The following is a 27850-nucleotide window of genomic DNA, read 5'->3' as shown; positions in this document are numbered from 1 at the left end:
AGACATCTGATGCACCGACACGCTACATCACTGTACAAAGTCAAAATTACTCAGGCTACCTGTAATCATTTTGAAGGAATTGAAGCAGTTTGTGGCTACATTATACAGCATTTTGATGGGAACAATTGAGTTGCTTGCTGAGGCTGCTGAATTTGCAGACTGAATCTAATCGGTTTTTATTGCAGGGAAATTCCATAGTGTTGACAGCAACATGAAAAGAGCTGTGCTTGGCTAGAATTGCCCAGTTTCAAGGAAGTCACATTTGGGAATCTTCCCCATGGGCTGTTGCAGGCCTGGTGCAGTGGAGTTCGAATCCATGGCCAGGAATTTCCTTTGAGCTTCTTTGTTGCTGATGTGGCTGAAAGCCTGTTTCAGTTTTGGAGCAGGAACAGCCGTGAGGAATTGCTTAACCTGTGTCACTGATCCACACGGTTAGTTGAGCTGAGGTAAAGGAAAAAAAACACAGAAGTGCAAGCTGCAAAGCCATTTAACACAGACACAAAGCCAGGAGGTTTGTTGTGGTTGTCAGTCGGCCTCAGTCAAGTCAAAGGGGGATAGTCTCCACTCAAGGAATTCTGGGACACTTGGTCAAGGGCAGCCTCCGATAGCAGCCTAGGGCCATGGACATGGTCAGTCAGCCTCTGGAGGTGGTCAGAATCAGGGCATTCCCCACATAAGGCTTGAAGATCCGAATGTCAGGGAGCTTAGTACCCATCTTTCTGTCCTACTTGGGGCTGTTTGCCTTCAAAACTGAGAGACAAGCATTAAAGAAATGAAAGTGGGTGGCACATCTGTTATTTAACATCTGTGTCAATTAAGCAGCAGAGAAAGCAAATAAGATTAGTGCTGTCAGGGGCCAGGGTGGGTGAGAGTGACTGAGAGAAGATGTTGCACGAATGGAAAGAGTGGTAGAGCAGGGTGGGAGGTGGATACAGTAGCAGAGATAGAGTGCGTGGGAGGTTTTGGAGAGAAAACGATGGCACTTACACAGATGGAGTGGAGAATGCTCTAGTGCTGAGCATTCCTTTTGAGATCCGAGACTGCTCCAACCCTGGTGGCCACTATGGTTCAGACTGGCATGGTGGGAGCCGTTACTGGGACTGGAAGTAAAGGAGGTCCTGCCCCTACACCACCCAAACCAGCCTGATCTCCAATTCCCTGCCCATGCAGTGGGCCACTAATCTCCCCTGTCTGCCATGTCTGGGCAAATGTCAGGAAACAGAAATGGACCTCTGGGCTGATGTTGCTTCACTGGGTGTCCTATGGGGCTTTTAATGGGATCTGGCAGTGGTGAGTTGCTTTGGTACAGCTCATGATAAGGTGGGGCTGGAATTGAACATGAGGGGCGCGGGGGTAAGGTAGGTAGTTACAGGCATGTTTGATAAAATATAGCCCCAGAGCAATTGAGCCCTCCAAAAAAACATGGTATAATCTATTCTGAACCAACAAATGTAAGATTCAGCCACAGATTTTGTGTACAGTCATAAATCTAAAGTGCATTATATCAAATAAACTACAGTTTTGTAATGCATATTTGTTCTGAAATCCTAACAGTAAATGTTGATGTGGCAAAGTCAGAATCTCATGTATTATACTTCTATCATCACCAAGAAATATTAACTTCCATCTTTCCCTTCACAGAAGATCATATTTCCCAAATTTTCACTCAGACAAATAGGTCATGTAAGAATACCGAACAGGATAATCAATGCATCTACAGTAACATTGAGATTTCAGGCTCTTACACTGGACCCCATCTCGGTTTCCCGCTCACTCCTGCACATGTAACTGCCTTACTGGAAGCTTTCAAAAATGAACAAGTAAGTATTTAGATATCAAAATCGTTTTAGTTTTCAATTAAATACAAAGTCTAATATCTTTGGAAAGGAACTAAGATGACCCATACAATGGGCAGTTCATTTAGATAACTAGTGAAAGGGTGAATGGCTCTGACTATCAAAAGACATTGAAAAGCCTTAAGAGTTCTGAAGCATAAATGAAAGCACAAATCAAAAGGTCATCCATAACACTGAATGTACAACTCTAAATCGGTAAGAAAATAATGATCATCAGAACTGAAACAAATGGGGTGAGATGTTTGGGATCCTCAAAACAAAGTCCGGGAAGGATGGTAAAATTATTTTTAAAAAGGTCGAGAATTTATAAGGGAATATAGACAGGAATTATTCATAAAAGATGTATGGTATCCTGAGATTTAAGTCTCAAATTTAATTGCGACTTTGGTAAAGGATTGGTGGACGTTATGAATTGTGGGAAAACTTACATGCTTCAGTTCAGAATAAATCCAAATATTGACCATAAGTGGATGCTATTCCAAGATATAATTCCAGAGCTCGTCTGTCCCGTTGTTTCTTTTCTTCTTTTTCCTCTTTTTGTTTTGTTTTCTTTTTCTTCTTTCTTTCCTTTCTCTCTACTTACCTCCATTCATGGTGATGGCATTGGTGGTGGAGACGTGAGCCCACATAGACTCGAGGGACTCCTGGCCTCGAGGACGTCCAGTGGGGATGGACTTGATTGACTCTTGGCCTTGTGGAAGGCCAGTGCAGACTCAATGGACTCCTAGCCTCGATGTGAGGCCCACCGTGGACTCCTGGCTTCCTTCCAATGGTGAAGGAAGTTAGTTTGAGGAGCCAAATGGCCACCTCCTGCTTCCATGTAAATGGTTTTGTCTAGCTTCCTATGTTACCAGAACAAACTTTTCATCCTGGTTAAGTTACAAGACCAAGCTTATCAGTGAAACAATTTTTTTGAAAAGGGAGGATGCAATAGACAATAAACATTGGTTTAAATATAATAATATCTAATATATTGGAGGATCCCTGAGAAGGGACACAAATGAAATATAGTAAATTAAATAGTTTATTGTCAATAGTGAAAAATCACGAAGACAGAATACTTCATACAACTTCATACATATGAAAAGCAATAAGCAGCCACTTAGAGTATACTTAAATAAGTGAAAAAGAATTTAAGCAAGGCCTCTGTAACTTTAAGTAATCTATTGCTGTGGTTCAATATTCAAATATGTTCGCAATCATGTGCCTGCAATTTGTCACACTCACTGCATTTCTCTCAGTAGCAGCTTCATGCTCATTATGTGTTAGAGCTTCTCAGTGAAACCAGGAAGCATTTGGAGCATTTGCCAAATATAAACCACCTTTCTACCTCCTACAGTAAAGAAATTACAATATGCGGTAAGAATTTTACCACTTCATTGCAACTAAAAGGCATCGATAAATCAGATTTTTATATGTAGAACAATAATTTAGTTGAGTGCTTTATAAAGCTTAAGCATTGACTAAGGCTTCATAAAACATTGCAAATCACAGGACAAAGTTGATGCACTAATTTTTACTGCAGACTGTATTTCACCTTAATGTGGTTATTTTACATCAGGAAAAATTAAAGAATTGTACAGCATCATCCTATCGACTCCTACTGAGGCTATTGACTCAACCTGGTTTGTTTGATCTTTAAAGAAGAATCTGTTAATCCTGCTCTTTCCCAGATCCCTGATGTTTTTCCTCCCTGTAATTAGACAGAGAAAAAGCTGGGCGGGTCCATCCAGTGACAGGACGTGGGCCTTCATCTATTATTACTGAGACCTCCATTGGTTTGTGGGGTTGGGGAATATGGCCATTGGAAAATGGAAGTGGATTGTACTTTGTACATATGTGTCCAAAGCAGGGGCTAGATACCTATCACACACATTCATAAGTAGTTCTTTTTTTCAGAAAGAAACTTCTGAAAGTTAGGGGCAGCACAGTGGTTAGCACTGCTGCCTTGCAGCGGCAGGGACCAAGGTTCAATTCCAGCCTCGAGCGACTATCTGTGTGGAGTTTGCACATTCTCCCCATGTCTGTGTGGGTTTCCTCCCATAATCCAAGGATGTGCCGGTCAGGTGAATTGGCCATGCTAAATTGTTCAAAGTATTAGGTACATTAGTTAAAGGGAAATGGGTCTGGGAGGTTACTCTTCGGAGGGTCAGTGTGGACTTGTTGGGCCAAAGGGCCAGTTTCCACACTGTAGGGAATCTAATCTAATAAAAAAGTTGGAGGTTAGGACTTTTCCAAACAATGGTCAGGTCCTGAGGAGGGTTGTATAACAGAGCGTCCTAGGGGATCAGGTACATTATTCTTTGAAATTTGCATCACAGGTTGACAGGATGGTTAAGAAGGCATTTAGTACACTTACCTTCATTGCTCAGAGCTTTGAGTATAGGAGTTGAGATGTCACATTGAAGTTGTACAGAATGTTGGTGAGGCGTCTTCTGGAATACTGCATGCCTTTCTGGTCACCCTGCTATAGGAAGGATATTATTAAATTGGAGAGGGTTCAGAAGAGATTAATAAGGATGTTGGAGGGTTTGAGTTATAAGGAGAGATTGGATAGGCTGGGACTTTTTTCACCGGAGTATAGGAGGTTTAGGGGTGACCTTAGCAGTTTATAAAATCATGAGGGGCATAGATAAGCTGAATAGAGCAGCTTTTCCCCAGGGTGGGGAAGTCCAAATCTAGGGGGCATATTTTTAAGATGGGAGAAAGGTTTAAAAAGGGCAGGAGCAACTTTTTTTTTACACAGAGAGTAGTTTGTGTGTGGAATGAAATGCCAGAGGAAGGGGTGGATGCAGATACAGTTAAAACATTTAAAAGACATTTGGATAAGAACTTGAATGGGAAAGGTTTGGAGTGATATGGGCTAAGTGCAGGCTGGTAGGACTAGTATAGTTTGGGAAATGGTTGGCGTGAACTGGTTGGACTGAAGGGTCTGTTTCCATGCTGTATGACTCTGTGTCAGGATCCTGATCCTTGCCTTGACCTCGCCCTCCCTCAGCGGGTGAGGGACTAAAGCCTGTTACCACACCTTTGGTGTACTAGGTCTCATATAAACCATGGCCCCCAATAACATAGACTTAACATAATAGCATAACAGTATTATTGTTGCAGAAAGGATCGTTGAGGACTTGTCTACCGAGGTAGTATGGGCTGAGATTAGAAACAGGAAAGGAGAGGTCACCCTGTTTGGAGTTTTCTATAGGTCTCTGAATAATTGCACAGATGTATAGAATAGGATAGCAAAGATGATCCTCGATAGGAGCAAGAGTGACAGGGTAGTTGTTATAGGGGACTTTAACTTCCCAGATATTGACTGGGAATACTGTAGTTCAAGTACTTTAGGTGGGTCAGCTTTTGTCCAAGGTGTGCAAGAGGGTTTCCTGACACAGTATGTAAACAGGCCAACAAGGGGCAAGGCCAAATTAGATTTGGTACTGAGTAATGAACCCAGAGAGATTTCGGTATCCAGGTACATAGATCCTTGCAAGATGCCACCCAGGTTGAAAGGGTCGTTAAGAAGGCATACGGTGTGTTAGCTTTTATTGGTCGGGATTGAGTTTCGGAACCATGAGGTCATGCTGCAGCTGTACAAACCTCTGGTGCGGCTGCACTTGGAGTATAGCATACAATTCTGGTCACTGCATTGTAGGAAGGATGTGGAAACTTTGGAAAGGGTTCAGAGGAGATTTACCAGGATATTGCCTGGTATGGAGGGAAGGTCTTACAAGGAAAGGCTGAGGGACTTGAGGATGTTTTCATTAGAGGGAAGGTTGAGAGATGACTTAATTGAGACATATAACATAATCAGAGGATTAGGCTGGACAATAGAGCCTTTTTCCTCAGATGGTGATGGCAAGCACGAGGGGAGATAGCTTTAAATTGAATGGTGATAGATATAGGACAGATGTCAGAGGTAGTTTTTTTACTCAGAGTAGTAGAGGCATGGAACGCACTGCTTGCAACAGTAGTAGACTCACCAACTATAAGGGCATTTAAATGGTCATTGTATAGGCTTATGGACAAAAATGGAATAGTGTAGGTTAGATAGGCTTCAGATTGGTTCCACAGGTGGGTACAACATTGAGGGCCGAAGGGCCTGTACTGCACTGTAAGGTTCTATGTTCTATAGACAGGCTAGTTCACCCACATGTAAGCAAGGGGTCGAACTTCTAATTATATGAGAATATTTAACTTTTACCAAAAGTATAAAGTGGGTGACACCAAATTGGCAGTTTCCGTTCCAACGTACATGCCCATTGACCATCTTTTGTGTGTGATAGTTATGTAGTCCCACATAATCATGGAGTTTGCTACAAGCCTTTGAAGCAAGAAAGCACACAATCACCTCTACTACCTGAGAAGACAAAAGAAATTCAGCACGTCCACAAGAACTCTTACCAATTTTTATTGATACACCATACAAAGCATACCTTCTGGATTCATCACAACATGGTTTGGCAATTCTCTTCCCAAGACAGCAAGAAACTACAGAGAGTTGTGAACATGGCCCAGTCTATCTCGCAAACGAGCCTTCAATCCATTGACTCCATCTATTTTTCCCGCTGACTTTGGAAAGCAACTAACATAACATAAAGACCCTTCCCACCCTGGTTGTACTCTCTTCCATTGTACCTCCCAAATTTTAAACTTCATGTTGATCTTGCTGTCTGTGCACCTTCTCTGCAGCTTAACCTTGTAGTCTTTGCTCTGTTCCATTACCCTATGCACTTCGTATCGTCCAATCTACCCGTACAACATGCAAAACAAACCCTTTCACTGTACCTAACAACAATGTGTATGACAATACTAAATCAAAGTACTGGTAGTTATTTGACCATGTGACAGTTTTTATAAGTAATGGTTGGGCATTGAGGGTGGTAGAAGGAGTGACTTTCAAATGCAGGCTATACTTTTCTCTCCTGAATAATCATCCATCCTGTACAATTTTCAGGTTGGTCTGTATATTGACAACCTGCATAGTCCACTCCTTAGGGGAGAATGAAAATAAAGCAGTCATAGAGATGTACAGCATGGAAACAGACCCTTTGGTCCAACGTGTCCATGTCGATCAGATATCCTAACCTAATTTAGTCCCATTTGGCAGCACTTGGCCCATAACCCTCTAAACCCTTCCTATTCATATACCCATCCAGGTGTCTTTTAAATGTTGTAATTGTACCAGCCTCCACCACTTCGTGTGGCAGCTCATTCCATACACACACCACCCTCTGTGTAAAAGGTTCCTTTTAAATTTTACCCCTCTCACCCTAAATGGATGCCCTGTAGTTCTGGACTCCCCGACCCCAGGGAAAAGATCTGGTCTATTTATCCTATCCATGCCCCTCATGATTTTACAAACCTCTATAAGGTCAACCCTCAGCCTCCGACTTTTCAGGGAAAACAGCCCCAGCCTATTCAGCATCTCCCTAGAGCTCAAATCCTCCAACACTGGCAATATCCTTATAAATCTTTTCTGAATCCCTTCAAGTTTCACAACATCCTTCCAATAAGAGAGAGACTACAATTGCACACAGTTTTCTGAAAGTGGTCTAATCAATGTCCAGTACAGCTGCAACCTGACCTCCCAACTCCTATACTCAATGCACTGACCAATAAAGGAAAGCACTATCCTATCTACCTGCGACTCTACTGTCAAGGAACTATGAACCTGCAGTCCAGCAACACGCCCCAGGAACTTACCAATGAGTGTATAGGTTCTGCCTTGATTTGCCTTTCCAAAGTGCAGCACCTTGCATTTATCTAAATTGTATCAGCCTCTACTACCCGCTCCGCGAGTGGCAGGGTGTCTGAGTGGTTAACACTGCTGTCTCACAGCACCAGGAACCCAGGTTTGATTCCCTCCTCGGTCTGCATGGATTTCCTCCAGGTGCACCAGTTTCCTCCCACAGTCCAAAGATGTGCAGGCCAGGTGAATTGGCCATGCTAAATTGCCCATAGTGTTAGGTGCATTAGTCAGGGGTAAACATGGGTTGGGAGAGTGTGTCTGGGTGGGTTGCTCTTTGGAAAGTCTTGTGGACTTGTTGGGCCAAACAGCCTGTTTCCATACTGTAGGTAATTTAATCAAATAAACTCCATCGCCCGAGGCTGGAATCGAACGCAGGTCCTCGGTGCTCTGAGGCAGCAGTGCTAACCATTGAGCCACCATGTTCCAAAATCTTTAGGCTTGTTTGGTAAGAAAATCGTTTGGTTTATTTCATCTTGCCTTCATTATTTTTGCTTAATAAGTATCTGTTTTATTGTGAAAAGCAAATCTGTAATGTTGCATGCTTATGTTTCAATGACCACCCACTCTTTAAAGACAACACTAAAAAATGTCCCAGAATTCAATTGGGATCAGTCTTGTCCAATAGTAACATCAGCTGGGAGCATAACAGTATTAGCAGCAGTTCCTATCATTATTTTAGATTTTCAGTTATTCCAGCTTGTCTTTCTTACTATATAATCTTTGAGTATACATATTTCTGTTGAAAAATTGTATCAATAATTTATATTTTCTCTATGGAATTCATAGGTGATTTACATGGAAATTTGGATGACTTATTTTTAATATTCTATAAGGTATGCCGCATATTTTTGAAAGCCAATTGCCAGAATTGTTATATGGTGCTGAAACAATAGACATTTCTGTTACAATGTAGATTTATTTCTGTTTCCTAACCAGAACGGGCTGCCATCCCCAGAAAAGGTGTATGTCTTTAACGGAGACTACGTTGACAGAGGGAAACATTCCATTGAGATTCTGCTAATTCTGTTTGCATTTCAACTTGCTTATCCAAAAACAATCTATCTAAACAGAGGAAACCATGAAGATCATGTCATCAACTTAAAGTACATAACATAATTCATTTACCATCATTTTGATTCTCTCCAATGTTTCAATGTGTATGTGGAGTGATAATTGCCTAGACAAGAATTAGGTGGACATTAGTCAGAATTTTTGCCTAATGACTATTTCTAGAAATATGCATGTAAAAAATTATATTAGACCTTAATGGGAACTCAGCTTTAACGGGTTTTGTCATTGTATAACTTGTCAACACAGATTATCAAAGTATAAGTATGAATAGTAATGAGTATATTATCAGTAATAATGGGCAAGACATAGCAAAGTAACTAGCTACTGTTGAAATTCTGCACAGCAAGAAGTCCATACCTTAAAATCGAGATGACTGTCAGCATCTCTACAGACAATGTAGATCTTCTAAATGAATTTCTAACAGAAGTTGGAACACATCTTCAGAGATACAACAGCTGAAATAGGCATGACCAATTGGGATTAAGAAGGAGCGCATTAATTAGTATTCCAAGTCTGATCTGATCAATTAGATCACAGCTGATTTAAGACCTAACTCTATTCAACCATCTTGGGTTCATATTTGTTGATCTAATTTTTATTATTAAACATCAATTACTAACCTCTTTTGTGGGAGTGAGTTCAAAACTTCGACCACCCATTGCTAAGGTATTAACATCCTCTTGAATGGTCTGGTTCAAATTTTAAACAGCTGGATTTTACGTTCTCCTGTCTGCAGCTTTGAGGTGGGGCTGGTATGTGGTGGGGCATATAAATTCCACTGGGTGGTCTTCCCACTGCCCACCCGGTTTGCAACGCTACATGGAGCGAGGGATGCTGTCCTTGGGCTTATTGAGGCACTTCTGTCGTCAACGAATGGGCAGGTAAAGAACCCTGACTGTATACCGGCCTTTGGTGGCGGAGGTCCATGCAGGACGCTCAGCTGCATTAGTTACTTGGGCTGATGCTGAGCAAGGACACCACTCTCAAATCGCAGGTTCCACGGGCCCATGAGAAACTTGTTGCTGTCATTCTCTCATTCAGACACTAGAGGCTGGTCCCTCATACAGACACAAACACACACACACATGCTCACACACATACACACCAGCAGTGGCCACCACTCCCACTGACCAATTGATTTGGATTGAGATAGAAGTGAATCATAGATCATAGAACAGTAGAGCACAGGAACATGTCTATGCTGACCATGATGCTATTCTAAACTAATCCCATCTGCCTGATCACGTTCTGTATCCCTCTATTCCCTACCTGTTCATGTCTCCATCTGAGTGCCTCTTAAACATTGCTATCCTTCGACTTCTATCAACTTCCTCAGCAGCACGTTTCAGGAATCTATCACTCCTATGTAAAAAAAACTACCTTTAAAACAATTTCACCCTCACCTTAAACCTATGCCCCCTAGTATTTCACATCGGTATCTTAAGAAAAAGATTCCAACTGTCCACCATATCCATGCCTCTCATAATTTGAGATACTTTTATCAGGTTGCCCCCTCAGCCTCCAATGCTCAAATGAAAACCATCCAAGTTTGATACAACCTCTCCTTATAACTAATACACGCTGATTGGGGCATCATCCTGGGAAACCTTTATTGTACCCTTCCTAAGGCCTCCACATCCTTCCTATAGTGTTGGTATCAGAACTGTGCATACTACTCCAAAAGTGGCCTAACTAAGCTTTTATACAGCTGCAACATGACCTGCCAACTTTTATGCTCAATGCCCTGACCGATGAAGGCAAACATGCCTTCTTTATCACCTTATCCACTTGTTTTGCCACTTTCAGGGAAGTATGGATTTGTATCCCTAAATCTCTCTGTATATTGATGCACCTAGGAGTCCTGCCATTTACTGTAAACTTTCCCCATGCATTTGACCTCCCAAAATGCATACTCCTCACTTGTCAGATTAAATTCAATTTTCCATTTCTCCTCCCAACTTTCCAACTGATCTGTATCATGCTGTAAGCATTGAAAAGCTTCCTCATTGTCCACAATACCACCAGTATTTGTGTTGTCTGCAAACTTACCAAATCACTTATCAGAGCACTTGCATTTTCAAAAAGTGTGGTGCTGGAAAAACACAGCTCTTCAGAATGAAGAGCTTATGCTCGAAACATCGACTCTCCTGTTCCTTGGAAACTGGCTGTGCGTTTTCAGCACCATACCTTTTGACTCTAATCTCCAGCATCTGCAGTCCTCACTTTCTTGCACTTACATTTTCATTCAAATCATTCATATATTACAAACAACAGAAATCTCAGCATTAATCCTTGTGGTACACCACTGGTCACAGAACTCCTGTCAGAAAAACATTCCTCCTCAGCTATTCTCTGCCTTCTATGACCAAACCAAATTTGTATCCAACTTACCATAGATCCTATGTGACTTAATCTTCCAGACCAGCCTCCCATGACGGGCCTTGTCAAAGGCTTTAATAAAGCTCATGCAGACAACATCTACTGCTCTATCCTCATCAATCATCTTCGCCGCTTGCCCAAAAAACTCAATCAAATATGTGATCCAAGACATAAACTCATGTTGGCTATCCCTAGTTAGTTCATTCTTTTCCAAATGTAAATCCTGCCTTAAAGCAATTATTGCTGCTCTGAGTTCCATAAATACAGCCCTTATAAGTCCAGGCCCCTTTGCCCTAGTCTAGCCATCAGCAAAAAGAATTTCTTGTTATCTACCTTATAAGTTACATATCGACTATGCAGATCCTTTCATGGGCTCAACATTCTTAGTCATTTAAAATGGACATAGAGTTCATTCATCAACATGAAGACAACAATAGATAAACTGTACACATCTTTTGCGATACAAGGACTCTTGGAAGTGTTGCTCACAGACAATGGGCCATTGTTTCCCAGGAGGGAATTTGTGTACTTTCTAGTCAAAAATGGGCTAAATGCTGGTAAATGGAACTACAGTAATTTAGGATATTGGGTGAGTTGGACAAAAGGGTTTCCATGCTGATCAACTCTATGACTCCATCAATTGCTAGAATAAAACTTTAAAATCTATCCTTAACCTTCTAGGATCCAGATAATATGAATTTAGCTTATGGAATCATTTCTCATAATTTAATCTGTGAACCCTCATAATACTCTGGTAAATCAAAACTGTTCTCCAACTCAGGCCAGTTACCCTTTCCAAAGATTGGTGTGCAGAACTGCACAATTGAAATGTGATCTAACTAGGGCTTGGATATGAGATATTGCACTATTTACTTTATAACTTATTATTAGACATTTTAGATGACCAGATATTAAGTACAGGTAGAAGATCCTTAATCCGAACATCTAAAAACCAAAAAGCTCCGAAATCCTAAGGTTTTTTTTTGTGGAGTTTTTTCTCATTAACAAGGTTGTTTGGCGAGCAAACAGTTGACCCAAGTCGCCACCCACTCGATGCATGTCACTTAGCTGTGATGTGAGGGGGCGTGGCCAAGCAGTGACTGTCTTGTTCTTACTTAGAGGTCTGCTCCTCCAGTAAGACTTCTAAAACTTTCACATTAAACTGTCACTTATTCTGAAAACTGAAAACCGGAAAATTCCGAATTCCGGAAAACAGCTGGTCCTGAGCATTTCAGATAAAGTATCGTCTACCTGTAATACAAAAATATGCAGTAAAATAGCATATATTACAATAAACCATTCAACATTCCCATAATATAATTTTTCCAATATTAAGTTAAATTTTACCATTTCAGATATGGGTTCACAAAGGAAGTAATGCAGAAATATCAGGTAAACATTCGAATGACCACTTCTTTATTCTACAAGTTCTTGACGACGTAATGTTGGAATGTTTGAATATTTTCCATACACTAATGAATTTTTATACTTGTCCTAGGTGCATGGCAGTAGAATACTGAAATTAATACAGAGTGTTTTCAGTTGGTTGCCACTAGCTACAATTATAGACGAAAAAGTATTGATTTTACATGGAGGTATTTCAGAAGCAACAGATTTGGATTTCCTGAGCAAGATTGACAGACACAAGGTATAAGTTGACCTCTTAAGATAACAAAATATATGTCTGAATTATGAAACAAACTATTCTAATTACTTTTATTTTGCAAAGGCACCCTGGATATATTTTCTCTTGATTGCTCCAATTTTTATTTAAGCAGAGTGGAACATGCAGAAGACTCTTAGCAACGCTAATTTATCTATTTCTTTATAATTTTCAAAAATCACTCTTCAATATTGATTGGATGAGTATGAAAATGCATCAAGGTCTAAAGTAACATGGGCTGGATCAAACAAATCCATTCATCCAATAAAAAAGGTCTGGCTTATCTTTTCAAAGACAAAGTGAAGGGTCAAAATATTCCTTTATACATGATGACTACCCTTATAGTTTTCTTAAATATAACTGGAACAGGGATTAAAGAGCAAATATTTCCACTCCTTGTGCAAACTCACTATATGGAAGGTTTGATCCAAGTTCATTAAGTCTATGGATCCCACTGGGCTTGTCTGGTGTACTGTGGTACAGGAATACCACTAACTAGCCTAAATAACGAAGTGCCTTTCTTTGATGATGAAGTACTTACTGCATGTTAGTAACTGGTTAGGAGTTAAATTGATAATGATAGGCATCATCACAGAGACTATGAGGAGGATTTGAATGTGGAACTCATTCCTTCAAGATCGTGAGATTTTCTGCCCACAAGTCCATAATATCGTCATAATGTCAGGTTACAGTCTAACAGGTTTATTGGAAATCTCAAGCTTTTGGAGCACTGCTCCTTTGTCCTCCTTCATACAACCTTCATCCTTTGATCTAACCATATCTTAGAGTTCCCCTGTTAGCCATGGATTGCTCACTTTCCACGTTCGGTTTTTTGCCTTAGAAGATTCTATGCTTGTTTGAAAATCAAGCATTGATTCTTTAAATACTAGCCATTGCCTATCTATCCTTGAATCTTCAAATGTATTTTCCTAACCTATTACAGCCAAAGTTCCTCCTGATATTTTCATTATTACCCTGGTTGAGCCTGAAGAGCCCAGTTTCAGATTAAACTGTATATTTTCCATTCTTATTGGAAATTTCCATCATGCTATGGTCCCTATTCTCTCACTGCTTTACACTTCTTTCTCTGAAGTTTAAGTTCAACCATTTGCCTTTTTAAAATTTATGTTTTCTCTTTACTTTTCTCCTTTTCTATTTCTTGCTACTTCATCTGCAGCTGACCTTTAACCAATGCAAGATGTGATCTGCTTGAGTTAGACTGCTCTTCCAATCCTAAGTGTTGTGCTCTTACCTCAACTACCTTTGTTTTCTTAATCCATGCTTTTAACTCGTAACTTCATTGTTGTTAATTCGTGCAAATCACTTAGATAAATCTTCCCTTTCCAGAAAAGTTTTAACAACTGACAAATTTGTTTTACTTTTGAACATTGCCAGTAAAATTCACAGTGAAAATGTTAACCATCCTTGACCTAAATTGATCCCGGCACTCATATTTGTTCATGGATTTTCCCCCACAAGATCCCCAAAATATGTTGTGAACCAAAACAGGACCATTGAATTCATTGAAAGCTGGCTGGGAACCATTAGTTTTTATGTCTAAAGTAGAAAAAGTGTGAAATCTGGGAGACTAATTCAGAAATTAAAAGCACGTTTCCACAATTTTGAACAAACAGTAAAAGACAGTTAGAACAATAAGACAGTATATGCACAATTTACTTCTAATACCGTGATTTAACGTGACTAGGATGGTAACAGACTGTGATAAGACACCCCACAATGCACAAATGGCAAAAGCTATCAAGAGTGCCCCCCATTAATTTTTCAGCAAATGTCTCCCAAATGTTAATGTCATGGAGAATCACTAAGTCTCATTAAACCTCACAGACAAACACAATTCTTTACATTTGCCAATCTTGAAACTTCCTCGCAAGAGCCACTTCAAAACAGCCTGCATCAATAACTGCTCCTGTTATGATCAGTCACTTTCCCTTTCTGGGTCACTGCTCCCCTGGCCTGCAGAAAATGTTCTCCTTCACAGGCAGAGCTCTATCTTTTCACAAACAGCAAGTGTCACCAGTAAAATGCCTGGGTTTTTCTGAGTATTAATCATTTTCACTTATGTCAAGAAAATGCTGCTGGTGAAGTTTTCAAACTCCACTCTCCGTTGTAGTGAAGTATTAATACTCTCAGGCTTTTTCTGAGCCCCTTACAGCATCCCTCAGCACAGTGCAAGCAACTTTCCTATTTTCTCACCTGAGGATGGTTTCTGAGCACTGACCCCAAGATTTAACTGCCTGCTAATCTTCGAACTTCTTCCTGACATCTGACAACACAGAGCTACCAACCGCTCCAGTCTTCATTGCTATAAGCCCCTCTGCTATTGTGGGGTAGAACTTAATGTTGTCACCTAATAACTGATGCTACTATCTGTTCCTTAAGTGTTACCACAGATCATTGGCTTGTTCAAGACAAGCAACTGATGCAAATAGAGGATTTCATCACAATATATTATACAAAAAGAAAAGAAAATCTTGCTTTTACCTTGCACGTTTCACAATGTCATGAAGGGTACTCCAGAGCACATTGCAGCCAAATACACACATTTGGAAAATGTGTCACTATTTGCAATGTAGAAATATAATAGACCAGTTAACATGCATTAATTTTTCATACAGTTATGGTTAAACTCATCTATCACTTTAAAAGCACAAAATCTGAACTCTGTAATTAAGTTGATTACCTGTACAGATTTATCAAAAACAGCTTGTGTTGAAGATGTTGAGGTTAATTGCTATATCTAAGGAAACTGGTTATCCATATTTAAGACATTCTATGTTCATGCTTACTTTCCTATCTGTTTAAATGTGATTTGTAGCTGCTTTGTCAATATCATTAAACAGCTGCAAATGCAATGGGTGTGTCAGATGTAAGACCTTCAAATCAATAAATAGAATGCAAATATACCACAAAGGTGTTTCGTTCTGAAAGAAAACTCATCTGTTTATGACAGTATGTTTCAGCCTTGAGGCCACACAAAAGGAAAAGGAATGAATGGAGCAAGCAAGTGTCAGATCAGAAACAATACTTCAATGGGGGTAATGAGCAATGTATGAACAAATCTGATCAAACTCCAAGGAAGAATTTGTTATCCGGCATCTTTAACCTTCATTCTCATACGTACAAGAATCAGAGGGGACAGAGTTCTGGCACAACATGTGTAAAGGAAAAGGAACTCTCTCGAAGTGTAAGGTGTTCAGTTGAGGAGGAACTAGACAAATGTCGTAGAAAAGTGGGATTCAGTAACACGTATGAAGAATCTAAAACGTCACAGCCCACGTTAGATTCAGATACTCAAGAAATCCTTGACTTCGATAAGCATGAATGGAAACAGGTGTGTTGGCATAAAATTTTATATTTTGATTTATAAGGTATCAAATAAAAAAGACTGATTTGTACGACACTATGATTCCCTGTACATCAGAAGCAAATGAGACATTTCTTTACATATAGTATATGGAAGACCTTGCCAAAATAGGTAACCAAGTCTCATACACGAGGCTAATTTATAAATTGTTTTAACTGGCAACATAGTGCAACTGAATGTGATGGACTTCAGTGTTCTTCTAAATCTGCTTGTGTCTTTTTGAAGACAGAGCCCTGAAAATCCATCAAACTCTTCACAGATACTGCCTGACCTGCTGAGCTTTTCCAGCAATGTATTTTTATTACAGATTTACAGGATCCGCAGGTCTTTTGGTTTACATTCAATTTTCATACCTATTACATCCCATCTCTGCGGTATTTCCTCATTGCTGAGCGCTGACTGGTTTAAATGACATTCAGAAAGTGATAAAGCATCAGTGCATGTGCAGAATTTTCTATTCGATACCACCCTACTCGAAACAGGATTGCTGAATCACCCCTGGGTCATAAGTGGCCTCTAGGATAGGCTCAAAGAATTTGATGGGCCAAATGGCTTCTCCAGTTCTATGGTTCTTCTCCTAATGTTTTCATTTTTTAAAAAATATTGTTAATGGGACTTGGGCATTGCTAACAGTAATTGTTCCATTATTGATGCTCTACAAAGGGTGGGCTTCTCTTTGAATTACAACCATCTCTTTAAATTAGAACCATCTTTCTGTTCTTATAATAATGTCAGGGAATTCCAGAATATTAGTCCAATGAAAGGGACATCAATAAGTCAAATGGTTTAAGAATGTGGGACTAAAAAATGTATTTTTTTCTGTTGAGATTGTGGACATCTTATGGAGTGACCCAATGCATCAGGAAGGTTGTATCCCAAATAAAGTCAGAGGAGGTGGATGCTACTTTGGACCTGATGTGACTGAAAAGATTCTACAGAAACACAAATTACAGCTCTTGATCAGGTCCCATCAGTGTAAACAGGAGGGCTACGAGTTCTGTCACAATGAAAAGGTAAAGATAAATCTCAATGAAGCCTGTGAAATAGAATCAGTACAACAAAGACATTCTGTACTTACATTTTATCTGGCAGTAGTCGTTTTACCTGCTTCACGTTAATACAATGTCTTAGTCACAGATCCAGTATAACTAACTGCCCCAGAACTAAGTCACGACCGTTTCTACAGGTTATGAACAAATCTAACAGTAAGGATCAAAATCAGAAACTGCTGGAAAAACTCAGCAGGTTTGGCAGCATCTATGGAGAAAAAGCAGAGTTAACATTTTGGGACCAGAGACACTTCTTAAGAACTGAAGTTAACTGTGCTGTCTCTCCACAGATGCTGCCAGACCTGCTGAGGTAATCCAGCATTTTTTTTATTTTGTTTCTGGTTTCCAGCATCTGCAATTCTTTGGCTTTCTGACAGTAAGGATAATTCCCAAACACTGGGATATTGAGGAGAATAAACCAGATCACACAACTTCAGACTACAGAGGACTATTTTATTCTGAATTTGAGGAAATTGACCCATTGTATGTAACTGAATAGTGCAACACAACAAAGAGAATGAAGGTTCATATTTAATCAGATCAGCTGTTATAGGAAGAAGAAACACTTACATTTATATAGCATTCTTCACATCTCTCAACTGCTCCAGTTGAGTTAAGATCCACAGATTACTTTTTTCACTATTGTATTGATGGATACAATGAATAAACAAATATTTGATTTTAGCACTCACATTATAATTGAGCACACACTCACAACATAAAACCAGTTACCTACGCAGCTGTAATTACCAGTGCAAGAGAAATTATTTCCCCCAATCCCAAATATCACAACAAACATTAACTTGCATTGAAGGAATGGAAAAAAAATACTTGATCAGCACAGGCTTGGGGGGCTGAAGGGCCTGTTCCTGGGCTATAAATTTTCTTTGTTCTTTGTACTTAGTGAAAATAGATGGCTGGTGGCTGGTCGATTAATTATGCCAACAAACACCACCCCAGAATACATACATTGAATAGGAGTTGATTACGCGATTTGATTCTTCAAGCCTGGCCTGACATTCAATATAATTATGTCTCATCTTCTATTTCAACCACATCTCCCTACACTATCATCTTGTCTCTTGGCTCCTTAAAAATCTGTTGATCTCTATCCTGAACACACTCAACCAGACACCTTTCTGCACTACAGAAATCTAATGATCCACAACCCTTTCAGACATTACTACTTATCAGATACCTAAATATTCTGAGTGTGACTCATAGTTCTAAAGTCACCAGCCAAGAGGAACATCTTGCTCCAACAACCCTGTGAAGCCTCTTAAGAATTTTAGATGTTTCGATGAGCTCACCTTATTACCATATTATAAATGTCAGGGAATTTAGGCCAACTCAGTCCAATCTCTCCTTGTAGGAGAATCCCTGAATTACAGAAATCAGTCGAGTGAACCATCATTACACTACCCCCAAAGGCGAGTATGTCCTTCCTTAGGTGAGGAACCCAAAAATGTACAGAATATTCAAGGTGTGGTCTCAACACGGTAATATACAATTGCAGCAGCACTTTTTCACGCCTGTCTCCAACCACTTTGTAATAATATTACTTGTCATCCCAATTGCTTTGCTGTACCTATGTGTTAACTTCCTATAATTCATATCCAAGAACACAGGTTCCCCTGAATACCAACCCTCCCTGTTTCTTATCACTTCAAGGAATATTCAGCATTTCTATTTTTCATTCCAAAGTGACTCACTTCACACTTCCCCACATTTTATTCCATCTGCTGCAGTGTTTTTCATTCACTTATTTGGTCTATGCCTCTTTCCAGACTCTTTGCATCTTCATATCTTAATTTTTTTTATCTCACTTTATTGCATCAACAATCTTGGATACATTATATTCGGTTTCCTCATCAAAGTCATTGCTAGAGATTGTAAATAACTGAGTACTGAGCATAGATTCTTTGCAATAGCCCACTAATTCTGGGCCACCAACCTGAAAGTACCCATTTGTTCCTACTTTGGTTTCAACTGTAACCAGTTTTCAGTGTTAATATGTGACTCTCATTCATAAGCCCTGAGTGTATTTAATAATTTCTTTTGTAGTACCTTTGCAATTCTTTTTTCCAAAATCTGAATACACTTGATCCAGAGACTGACCCAATGTACCTTCCCAGCTACAACAAAGAGCTCTAGCAGATTTTCCAAATATAATTTTCCTTTCATAAATCCATTGCTTCATCATATGATTCGTTAAGAGCACTGTTCCCACATCCTTAATAATGGATTCTAGCATTTCCTTACTGTTGATGCATATAATTGTGTTTACTTTCTCCCTCCCTAGAAAGAAATGGCTCAGTCAACTTTCTTCATTGTTGAAGTGGTGCTCGAATTGTCCAAAATTTGTCTCTATGGCAGGATTGCACATGAATATCCTTCATTACATTGTAATTATTTTTCTTACTAATAGGTCCTGACCATATTTTCTGCTTCTAATTATTATGAAATTGGGAGTAACAAAGGAGCTTATGTGAAACTTGGCCCTGACCTTGTTCCTCATTTTGTACAGTATCAAGTTAGCCAAAGTACTCGGAAACTAACCCTGAGGCAAAGGTATGTAAACTCCTAGCAAATACATTCTCATATTAAATGTTAGAGGTACATCCAACAATACTTTGCAAAATGTCTAGCAGCATCCACTTTTCTGTAGCCAGATGTATCATATTTATTTTCATCACACTCTGGTAATAGGATAATCTGAGAAAAATGCACAAATTTAAAATAGAAAGTAAACATTTGTTTGGTGGGCCAGAAGGTAGAAATGGCAAATGATTTCTGAACAGAATTGTACATTTCTCTTTCCTCCCTTTTTATTTCCTTGATGAAGAAAGACACTCTCAATATCATGCTCACAATTGAAACCTTTGTCTTAAAGCAGGAAGCAAGTAGGTATTACCTTCTAACAGAGGTGAACTTTGAAGTAGTTTCGTTATTTTCAGTGAAGCTAAAGGGAACTGACAGCTCCATTTAAGACTGCGGGTTATGTTACTCTCTATCTGGGTCCTGCTTTTTGTGGCCAGGAGAAATTTATCAGATAGGTGTGAGTGCAGTAACTTTATTGGAACAGCTTGGCAAGAGAAGTTTCTAGTTCTGTGATACAGGCCTTCAGCATTTGTCCACTCACTACCTGAAACTACCTAAAAATTGATACGAGGATCATCCACACAATGTGGGAACCAACCAAGAAAGGGAAACAATGGTATAGTGACATCAGAGGAGCAGTAATTCAGAAGCTGTGGCCAATGACCTGGAGCTATGAATTTGGATCTCACCAAGGGAGCTGATGGACTTGGAATTTGATTGATATAATCAATTGATTGATTGAATCTGGAATTGAAAGCTGTCTCAACAATCAAAACTGGAAAGCAACCTTTGCTTGTTGTAAAAACGTTTGTAGTTCACTCATATCCTTCAGGGAAAGACATAAACCATCTTTATCTGGTCTGGCTGCTATATTACTCCATACCCAAAGCAATGTGATTGATTCTCAACAGCCCTCTGTAATGGTGTGGCGTGACACTCAGCTCAAGGGGAGTGGGAGTGGCAGCACCACCCCATCCCATGAAAGAATAACTAGAAAACAAATTTACATCCTTAAGCAGCCTTTGATCAGTTTCAAGGGAGTGGGTTACTCTTCTATTTACAGAATCACCCAAGTATTGAAATCAGGAAGACCTTCAACACCAATGAGGTTACCCTACATCACTCTCAATTGCCAGCCACCCATTTTTGAGGTGAGAAATAGGCAAATAGGATTTGAAAATCTAACCAGCATCTTTCTCAATATTGCATGCATCCTGAATTTGAAAGAACATAAGAGATTGAACATATGTGCAGAAGAACACCTTTCTATTGCTGCTCTTTCATGCACACTAATCAACACACACATTCAATTTCTCAGCCTTAAACTAAACACTCAAATGTTTTATTTTTAAAATAGGATGTTCTTAGATAGCTTTCCTTCAAATAATTAATGAATACTGTTAACACTCAAACGGCTAACTGGAAGAAGAGATGGCTCCAGAAACTTTTGCACGATCAAAGATGGCTGAGCCTGTTAACCTGAGTGCAAAAGTATGGCCGAAACATTTTCAACCACCTTTGGCAAAACAAAAGTATTGAATGAATGATGCATTTCTGCCTCTTCGTGACATCCTCACCTCCACAAAGACTAACCCTTCTCCAACCAATTCAGTATACTCCACGTGACATCAAAAACAACTGAAGGCACTGGATTCAGCAAAGGTTATAGGCCCTGATGACGTCCGGGTTATAGTATTGAAGACGTGTATTACTGAAGGGAGCATACCCCTAACCAAGTTGTTCTCGTACAGTTACGATGTTGCATCTGCTCAACAACATGGAAAATTACCCAGGTATACCCTGTTCACAAAAAGCTGGAAAATGCAATCAGGCTAATTATGCCCGCTTCTCTCCCCACCACCTCCACAAACCCCCCCCACCCGGCCAATTTAGTTTACCAGTCAAAGTGATGGAAAGTATCATTAACAGTGCTATCCAGCAGTGTTTACTCAGCAAATAACCAATTCACCAATGCTTCAATTGAGTTCCAACAGGAATATTTGTCACCAGATCTCATTACAGACTTGGTCCCAAAATAGACAAAAGAAGTGAATGTCAGAAATGACATGGGTTTGACTGCTCTTAATATTAAGGCCTTTTGGAATCTGGGAAAAACTGAAGTCAGTGAAAAGCTCTCTGTTGGTTGAAGTCATACCTAGCACAAAGAAAGATGGTTGTGGTAACTGGAAATCAGTCACCTAAATCTGAGGACATCACTGCTCCTCAGCATAATGTACTAAATTATGCATCTTTAATTGCTTTGTCAATGTCCTTCCCTCTATCATGAGATCAGACATTCATAGATGACTGCTTTGTGTTCAGTTTCATTTGTAATTCCTCAGAGACTGAAGCAGTCCATGCTCATTTACAACAAGACCTGGACAACATTCAGGCTTGTACTGAAAAGTGGCAAGTAACATTTATGCAAGGTAATGACCATCTCCAAGTAAAGAGAATCTAACCATCTCCACTTGATTTTCAATGGCATTACGATCAGCCAGATAAACAACATGCCATAAGAGCAGGCCAGTGGCTCAGTATATTCTGGTCAATAGCTCACCTCCTGCTGTACCAAACCTTTCCATTATCTACAGCACATAAACCGAGTGAGATGGAATTCTCTCCACATTTTGCCCAGGTAAGTGCAGATCCAACAACACTCAATAAGCTCAACAATATCCATGACAACGGATTGCAATTGATTGGTATAAATTCACAAGATTAAACCATTCTTATCAGACTTCTAATTTATATCGACTTAGAACTGTATTTAACTTAGCAAAACATTATTTGATGTGCAAATACATTCTAATCAGAAACTCTCTTTATGCAGAGTGAGTAGAGTCGAGAGATCAGCATTAGGAGCTCTGCGGAAGAAGATTTTTGCTCATAAATCAGACCTCATCAGTGCATTTGAGCATTATGATAAGAATAAAACAGGTAGGGTTACAAAGTTCAGTTGTAAATAGATAGTGATTTATTTCACACAATTTGAAGTCCCACTAGATTGGTGACAAAGCTGAATGATGGTCCAACCCTTCCTCTTTGGTAACCAACTCCAAGCATGCAACAGAAATCTAGAAATTGTTGAAGAACATTAACATTTACTAAGTATCATATTGCATCACCAAGATCTGCCAAAGATGCAAGAGCAGTTTTCTCTTCTGCAGTTTTAAGGACTTGATTCTAAATCAGATATTTTACACAGTGAACTTAAATTATTCGACAAGCAAGAATGTTGTTGTCTCTTAAAAGTTGATCCAGATTTCAAACTATTTCAGTCTAATATACTAAACAAGCTCATTCAAAAATATGATGTCTACCTCAAGCAAACGTGAATGTAATCATTTAACACCAAGCCACTCAGAGCTAGATGCATTTTCTTGTGGTGCTGAGAGAATACAAACTGTCTACAGAGTGAATGTTGTACTGTGCAATAGTTAATCAATTTTTTTTTCCCCTGTGTTAAAAAATCACACAACACCAGGTTATAGTCCAACAGGTTTAGTTTGAAGCACACTAGCTTTCGGAGCATCGCTCCTTTATCAGGTGATAGTGGAGGGCTCAATCCTAACACACACACAATTTATAGCAAATCTTTACAGTGTGATGTAACTTTCAAACTGTGAATATAGAAATGATCATTGGAGAGGTCCCTTAAGACATCAGCTGCCATATTCAATCCCCCAAATTTAAGATAATAACATCTGTTCAACGTATCAATATTTACTTTTGGTAAAGTAAACTGATGCTAATTGTTATTGTCTTACAATAATACATAGGTAAAATATCACTGAATGACTGGGCAGATGCCTTGGAGGCAACTTTAGCTTTGGGACTGCCATGGCGTGTTTTGCGATCGCAACTTGTGCCCAGTGCTCCGAATGGACTTCTGAATTTTTGCTCATGGTTCGATGATCTTGCCAAAGAGAAACCCATTGCACAGGTAAGAGATGGGTTTCGCAACACACTGTAAGAATGCAACACTGATTATCTAGAAAAAGAACAAAATTTACATACTTGCATGACTTTACATTGTTTGTTTGGGCATTCTAAACACTTTGCATAAGATGAATTACTTTGAGCCATAAGAATCGAACTAGGAAAACATGGAGATCCAGTAGGGTTCTGGAGTGAGCCCAGTGTGGACCTCAAGCGGGCTGAGCAATGCTACACTTTCAAATGTATTCAGGAGATGAATTAAATAATAGGATATTAGAAAGGATAACTTTAAACATGCTGATAAGAAAGGAGAATGAAATGGGCAGAGTCAGAATTCCAGAGCTTGGAACTTTTGACTTCAGGCACATTTATTAAAGGGAGCATGCGATGCAGAGCAGGTCAGACTTGGAGGAGTATGAGTTTTTAGAGGGATGCAGGGGTTACAGAATTCAAAGGATTAGGCCATCAAGGGGCTTGAAAACAAAGATGAGAATTTAAAATTACAAATCCTGGAGGACCAGGAACCAATATCAGTTACCAAGCACAATGGCCATGAGTAAGGCCTGATCAGCATTAGGATATGATTAGCAGAGTTTTACACAAGCTGATATTTCTGGAATATAGAACACATCCAGGAAAGCTTCGGAATTGCAAAGTCTGGAGATGACAACAGCATGGATGAGGAATTTAGCTGTAGATGGGCAATGTCATGGAATTGAAATAGATTCTGTTTGTGGTGAAGGTCAGGGTGAATTAGCACATCAGGGTTGCAAACAACTGACCTCAAACTAAAGCCAGAGAGGTAATTACTGGTGATGACAGCAAGTTCGTGGTAGGGCCAAAACTCAGTTACTATAGTTTCACCACCAATATTTTGCACTGATCCAGGACCAGAGCTAGACAAGCTAGAATCGTACATGGAAACAGACCCTTCAGTCCAACTCATCCATGCTGATTAGATATCCCAACCTTACCTAGTCCCATTTGCCAGCCCTTGGCCATATTCCTCTAAACCCTTCCTGTTCATATATCCATCCAGATGCCTTGTAAATGTTGTAATTGTACCTACCTCCACCACTTCCTCTGGCAACTCATTCCATACCCATATCACCCTGTGTGTGAAAATGTTACCTCTCAGGTCCTTTTTAAATCTCCCCCCTCACTTTAGACCTATGCATTCTAGTTTTGGCCTCCTGAACCCCAGGAAACAAAACCTTGGCTATTCACCCTATCCATGCTCAACACAACATTCCAGTTACAAAATCTGTGCATGTGCTGCTTTATTGTGGATTACATATTACATTCTACCTAGAATATTTCACTGCTATTTAACCTGAAAACAGCACTTTAAATATGTGTGTGTATAGAAGGCTTTGTTATTGTTGATGTGGGTAGGACAGGGGAACAAAAAGACTAATTGATAATAAGTATATTTTAAGAGTCTGTACAGAAAACTACTCACATGCATAAGGAGTTTGATACCTGTATCAAAATTCAATCTGCCAGACAGATGTGACTAGTTTAAAAAACACGTCCATCTTGTCACAGAGACTAATCCGTTTGGAAGTTTTGTTTAAAAATTAAAATGCGCATTTCCTCTTTGCAGTATGTCCAACCTAGTTTGCTGGAAATGCTTTACAGAAGCAGGTCTGACCTGGAAACCATTTTCAGAATTATTGACAGTGACAACTCTGGTAAGTGCCTATTTATAAATATGCCTTCCAATCTCCACCCCCCACCAAACCCCACACAGTCAGTCGCCCAAGGCTGAAATCGAACCCAGGTCCCTGGCACCATGGGGCAGCAGTGCTAACCACTGATTCACCGTAATGCCCCATGACTGCTTGGAATCATACTTAACACACTGCAGTTGTTGGGAGACCAGTCACCTCAGCTCCAGGACATCTCAGAGTTCCTCAGGGTGGTGTCCTAGGCTCAACTACCTTCAGCTGCTTCATAACTGACCTTCCCATAAGGTCAGAAGCACCAATGATTGCACAATGTTCAGCATCAGCCACAATTCCTCAGGTACTGAAGCAGCTCATGTTCAAATGCAACAAGATCTGGACAATACCCAGGCTCAGGCTGACAAGTGGCATGTAACATTCATTCCATAGTAATGCTGGGCAATGACCATCATCAGTAAGACAATCTAAACACTGCCTTTAACATTCAATGGTGTTACCATCACTGGATCCCCCACAATCAACATCCTGAGGGTTACCATTCACGAGTAACTGAACTGGTTTAGCCATATAAATATTGTGGCTACAAGAGAGGGCCAGAGGCTATCAATACTGCAGCCAGTAACTCACCTGCTGACTCCCCAAAACCTATTCACCATCTAAAAGGAACAAGTCACTTGCTCAGATGATTGCAGTTCCAACATCACTCCAGAAGCCTGACACAATTTGGGACAAAGCAGCCCATTTGACTGGCACCAGATCCAAACTATCCACTACCCCTCCAACAACACTCAGTAGCAGCTGCAGCACAGCAGAAGTTCACTTAGGTTCCTTAGACAGCAGCTTCCATTGACAAGGGCAGCAAATACATAAGAACATAACCATCTCCAAGTTCCTCTCCAAGTTAGTCACCATCCTGACTTGGAAATATATCACCATTCCCTCACTGTTCCCCATTCAAAATCCTGGAATTCCCTCCCTAATGGCATTCTGGATTTACCTGGAGCACGGACTGTAGCAGTTCAAAAAGGCATCTCATCATACCTTCGCAAAGGTAACGAGAGACAGGTAATAAATGTTGCCTCAGCCAGCACACATGTGCCATGAGAGAATTTTTTTCAAATTTGCACAATGTTTATTGTGGATATTGCTAGCAAGGCCATTTACAGCTCACACTGAATTGTCCTTGACAAGGTGAGTCTCTTTCTGGAACTGCTGATCATCATCTGGCGCAAGTACTCAGGGCTGCAAGGGGATTCCAGGATTTTGACACAGTTAAGATTGTGATGTATTTTCAAGTCAAGATGATGTGTGACTTGAAGAACTTCTTGCAGGTAGTGGTGTTCCCATGCATCTGCTGTCCTTGTCCTTCCAAGTGGACTGAATGTCACTTCAGAAAAACTGGAAATTAAATAATTAAAATAATTTATTGCTGGACAAATGATCAGTATGTGAAACTGAACAACCTGGCAACCAAACCCAGAATAGGTGACAGCTATTTGCTGGGTCATTTCTCAGGGCAAAGCTAACCTGCCTACTTTTAAACATAAACAAAGCTTGGCAGTTAACTATCACTCATCATTAGCTGATGCATTCTCCATCGTAACACCAATTGACTTGTAAACCAATTAACATCCTCTTCTCATACAGCATATTTTATTTATCTATTAGAAGTATATATTTTTATCTTTCTTTTCACATTTCTCATGGACTGCTCAGACAAGTACAAGACAAAATGCTTTTTTACAGTAATCATTTAGAAATTGTACTTGTTGCTTTCTATCCCGGAAGCAAAGTAAACTGTCCATTTTCATGTCTATGGCAGGTCTGATAACGTTCGAGGAATTGCAAAAAACTTGTAAACTCCTCAGTTCTCACCTTAACATTGATGTTAGTGATAAAGCCATTGGTGACCTGGCTCGCAGTATGGACTTCAACAAGGATGGAAGTATAGACATTAACGAGTTCCTTGAGGCTTTCCGTCTGGTTGACAGCTCAAGTTACTAAGCTGGAGAAGCTAGTTTGCTGCTAATTTCCCCTTGGGTTTGGTGAATTAAGCAAGGAATTAAAAAGGAAGATGTCAAGTTGATATGACATAAAACATGATTGTTCGAAAAGAAAACATGCTTTGTTTATTTTGGAATGGTTATTTCTGGGTTAAAATGGCCACTGCAGGTGATTTGCAAGTTGGCTACAGCTCTGGAAACTTCCAGCAGTAATTACAGGAAAAAACAAAACCAGTCATCTTGGTGCAACTTCTCAAGTAGAAATTGCGTGGACAGTGAAACACAGAGCAGTAGACATGCTGCCTGCTGAACTTGAACCAATAGTAATGGAGATGTATCATGCTCATCATTGCTAAGCTGGTGGCAGTGATTACCATCTTACTCAAATGGTCAATGGATTTTGATAGATAAACACTAACTTGTCTTAAATGACAAAACAACGGACAATGTCACATGACCAAATCACA

At 39.8% G+C, this 27850-nt stretch overlaps 1 protein-coding gene across 1 annotated transcript in view; it reads left to right on the top strand.

The window, feature by feature from the left end:
• Positions 1-27384, top strand: part of ppef2a (protein phosphatase with EF-hand domain 2a) — a 33101-nt gene extending 5717 nt beyond the window's left edge. The window contains exons 4-16 of the mRNA XM_060827380.1: positions 1642-1820; positions 3101-3215; positions 8389-8435; positions 8539-8705; positions 12408-12444; positions 12551-12700; positions 15687-16067; positions 16928-17113; positions 19578-19720; positions 22584-22690; positions 23533-23696; positions 25299-25386; positions 27203-27384. Coding sequence (XP_060683363.1) covers positions 1642-1820; positions 3101-3215; positions 8389-8435; positions 8539-8705; positions 12408-12444; positions 12551-12700; positions 15687-16067; positions 16928-17113; positions 19578-19720; positions 22584-22690; positions 23533-23696; positions 25299-25386; positions 27203-27384 — 1946 coding nt within the window. The remainder of the gene's footprint in view (positions 1-1641; positions 1821-3100; positions 3216-8388; positions 8436-8538; positions 8706-12407; positions 12445-12550; positions 12701-15686; positions 16068-16927; positions 17114-19577; positions 19721-22583; positions 22691-23532; positions 23697-25298; positions 25387-27202) is intronic.
• The last annotated feature ends 466 nt before the right edge of the window (positions 27385-27850 follow it).

The sequence above is a fragment of the Hemiscyllium ocellatum genome, chromosome 1, assembly GCF_020745735.1.
Source record: "Hemiscyllium ocellatum isolate sHemOce1 chromosome 1, sHemOce1.pat.X.cur, whole genome shotgun sequence".
NCBI lineage: Eukaryota > Metazoa > Chordata > Chondrichthyes > Orectolobiformes > Hemiscylliidae > Hemiscyllium > Hemiscyllium ocellatum.
Note: the sequence above shows the minus strand (reverse complement) of the source record. Positions and strands in the feature narration are given on the sequence as shown.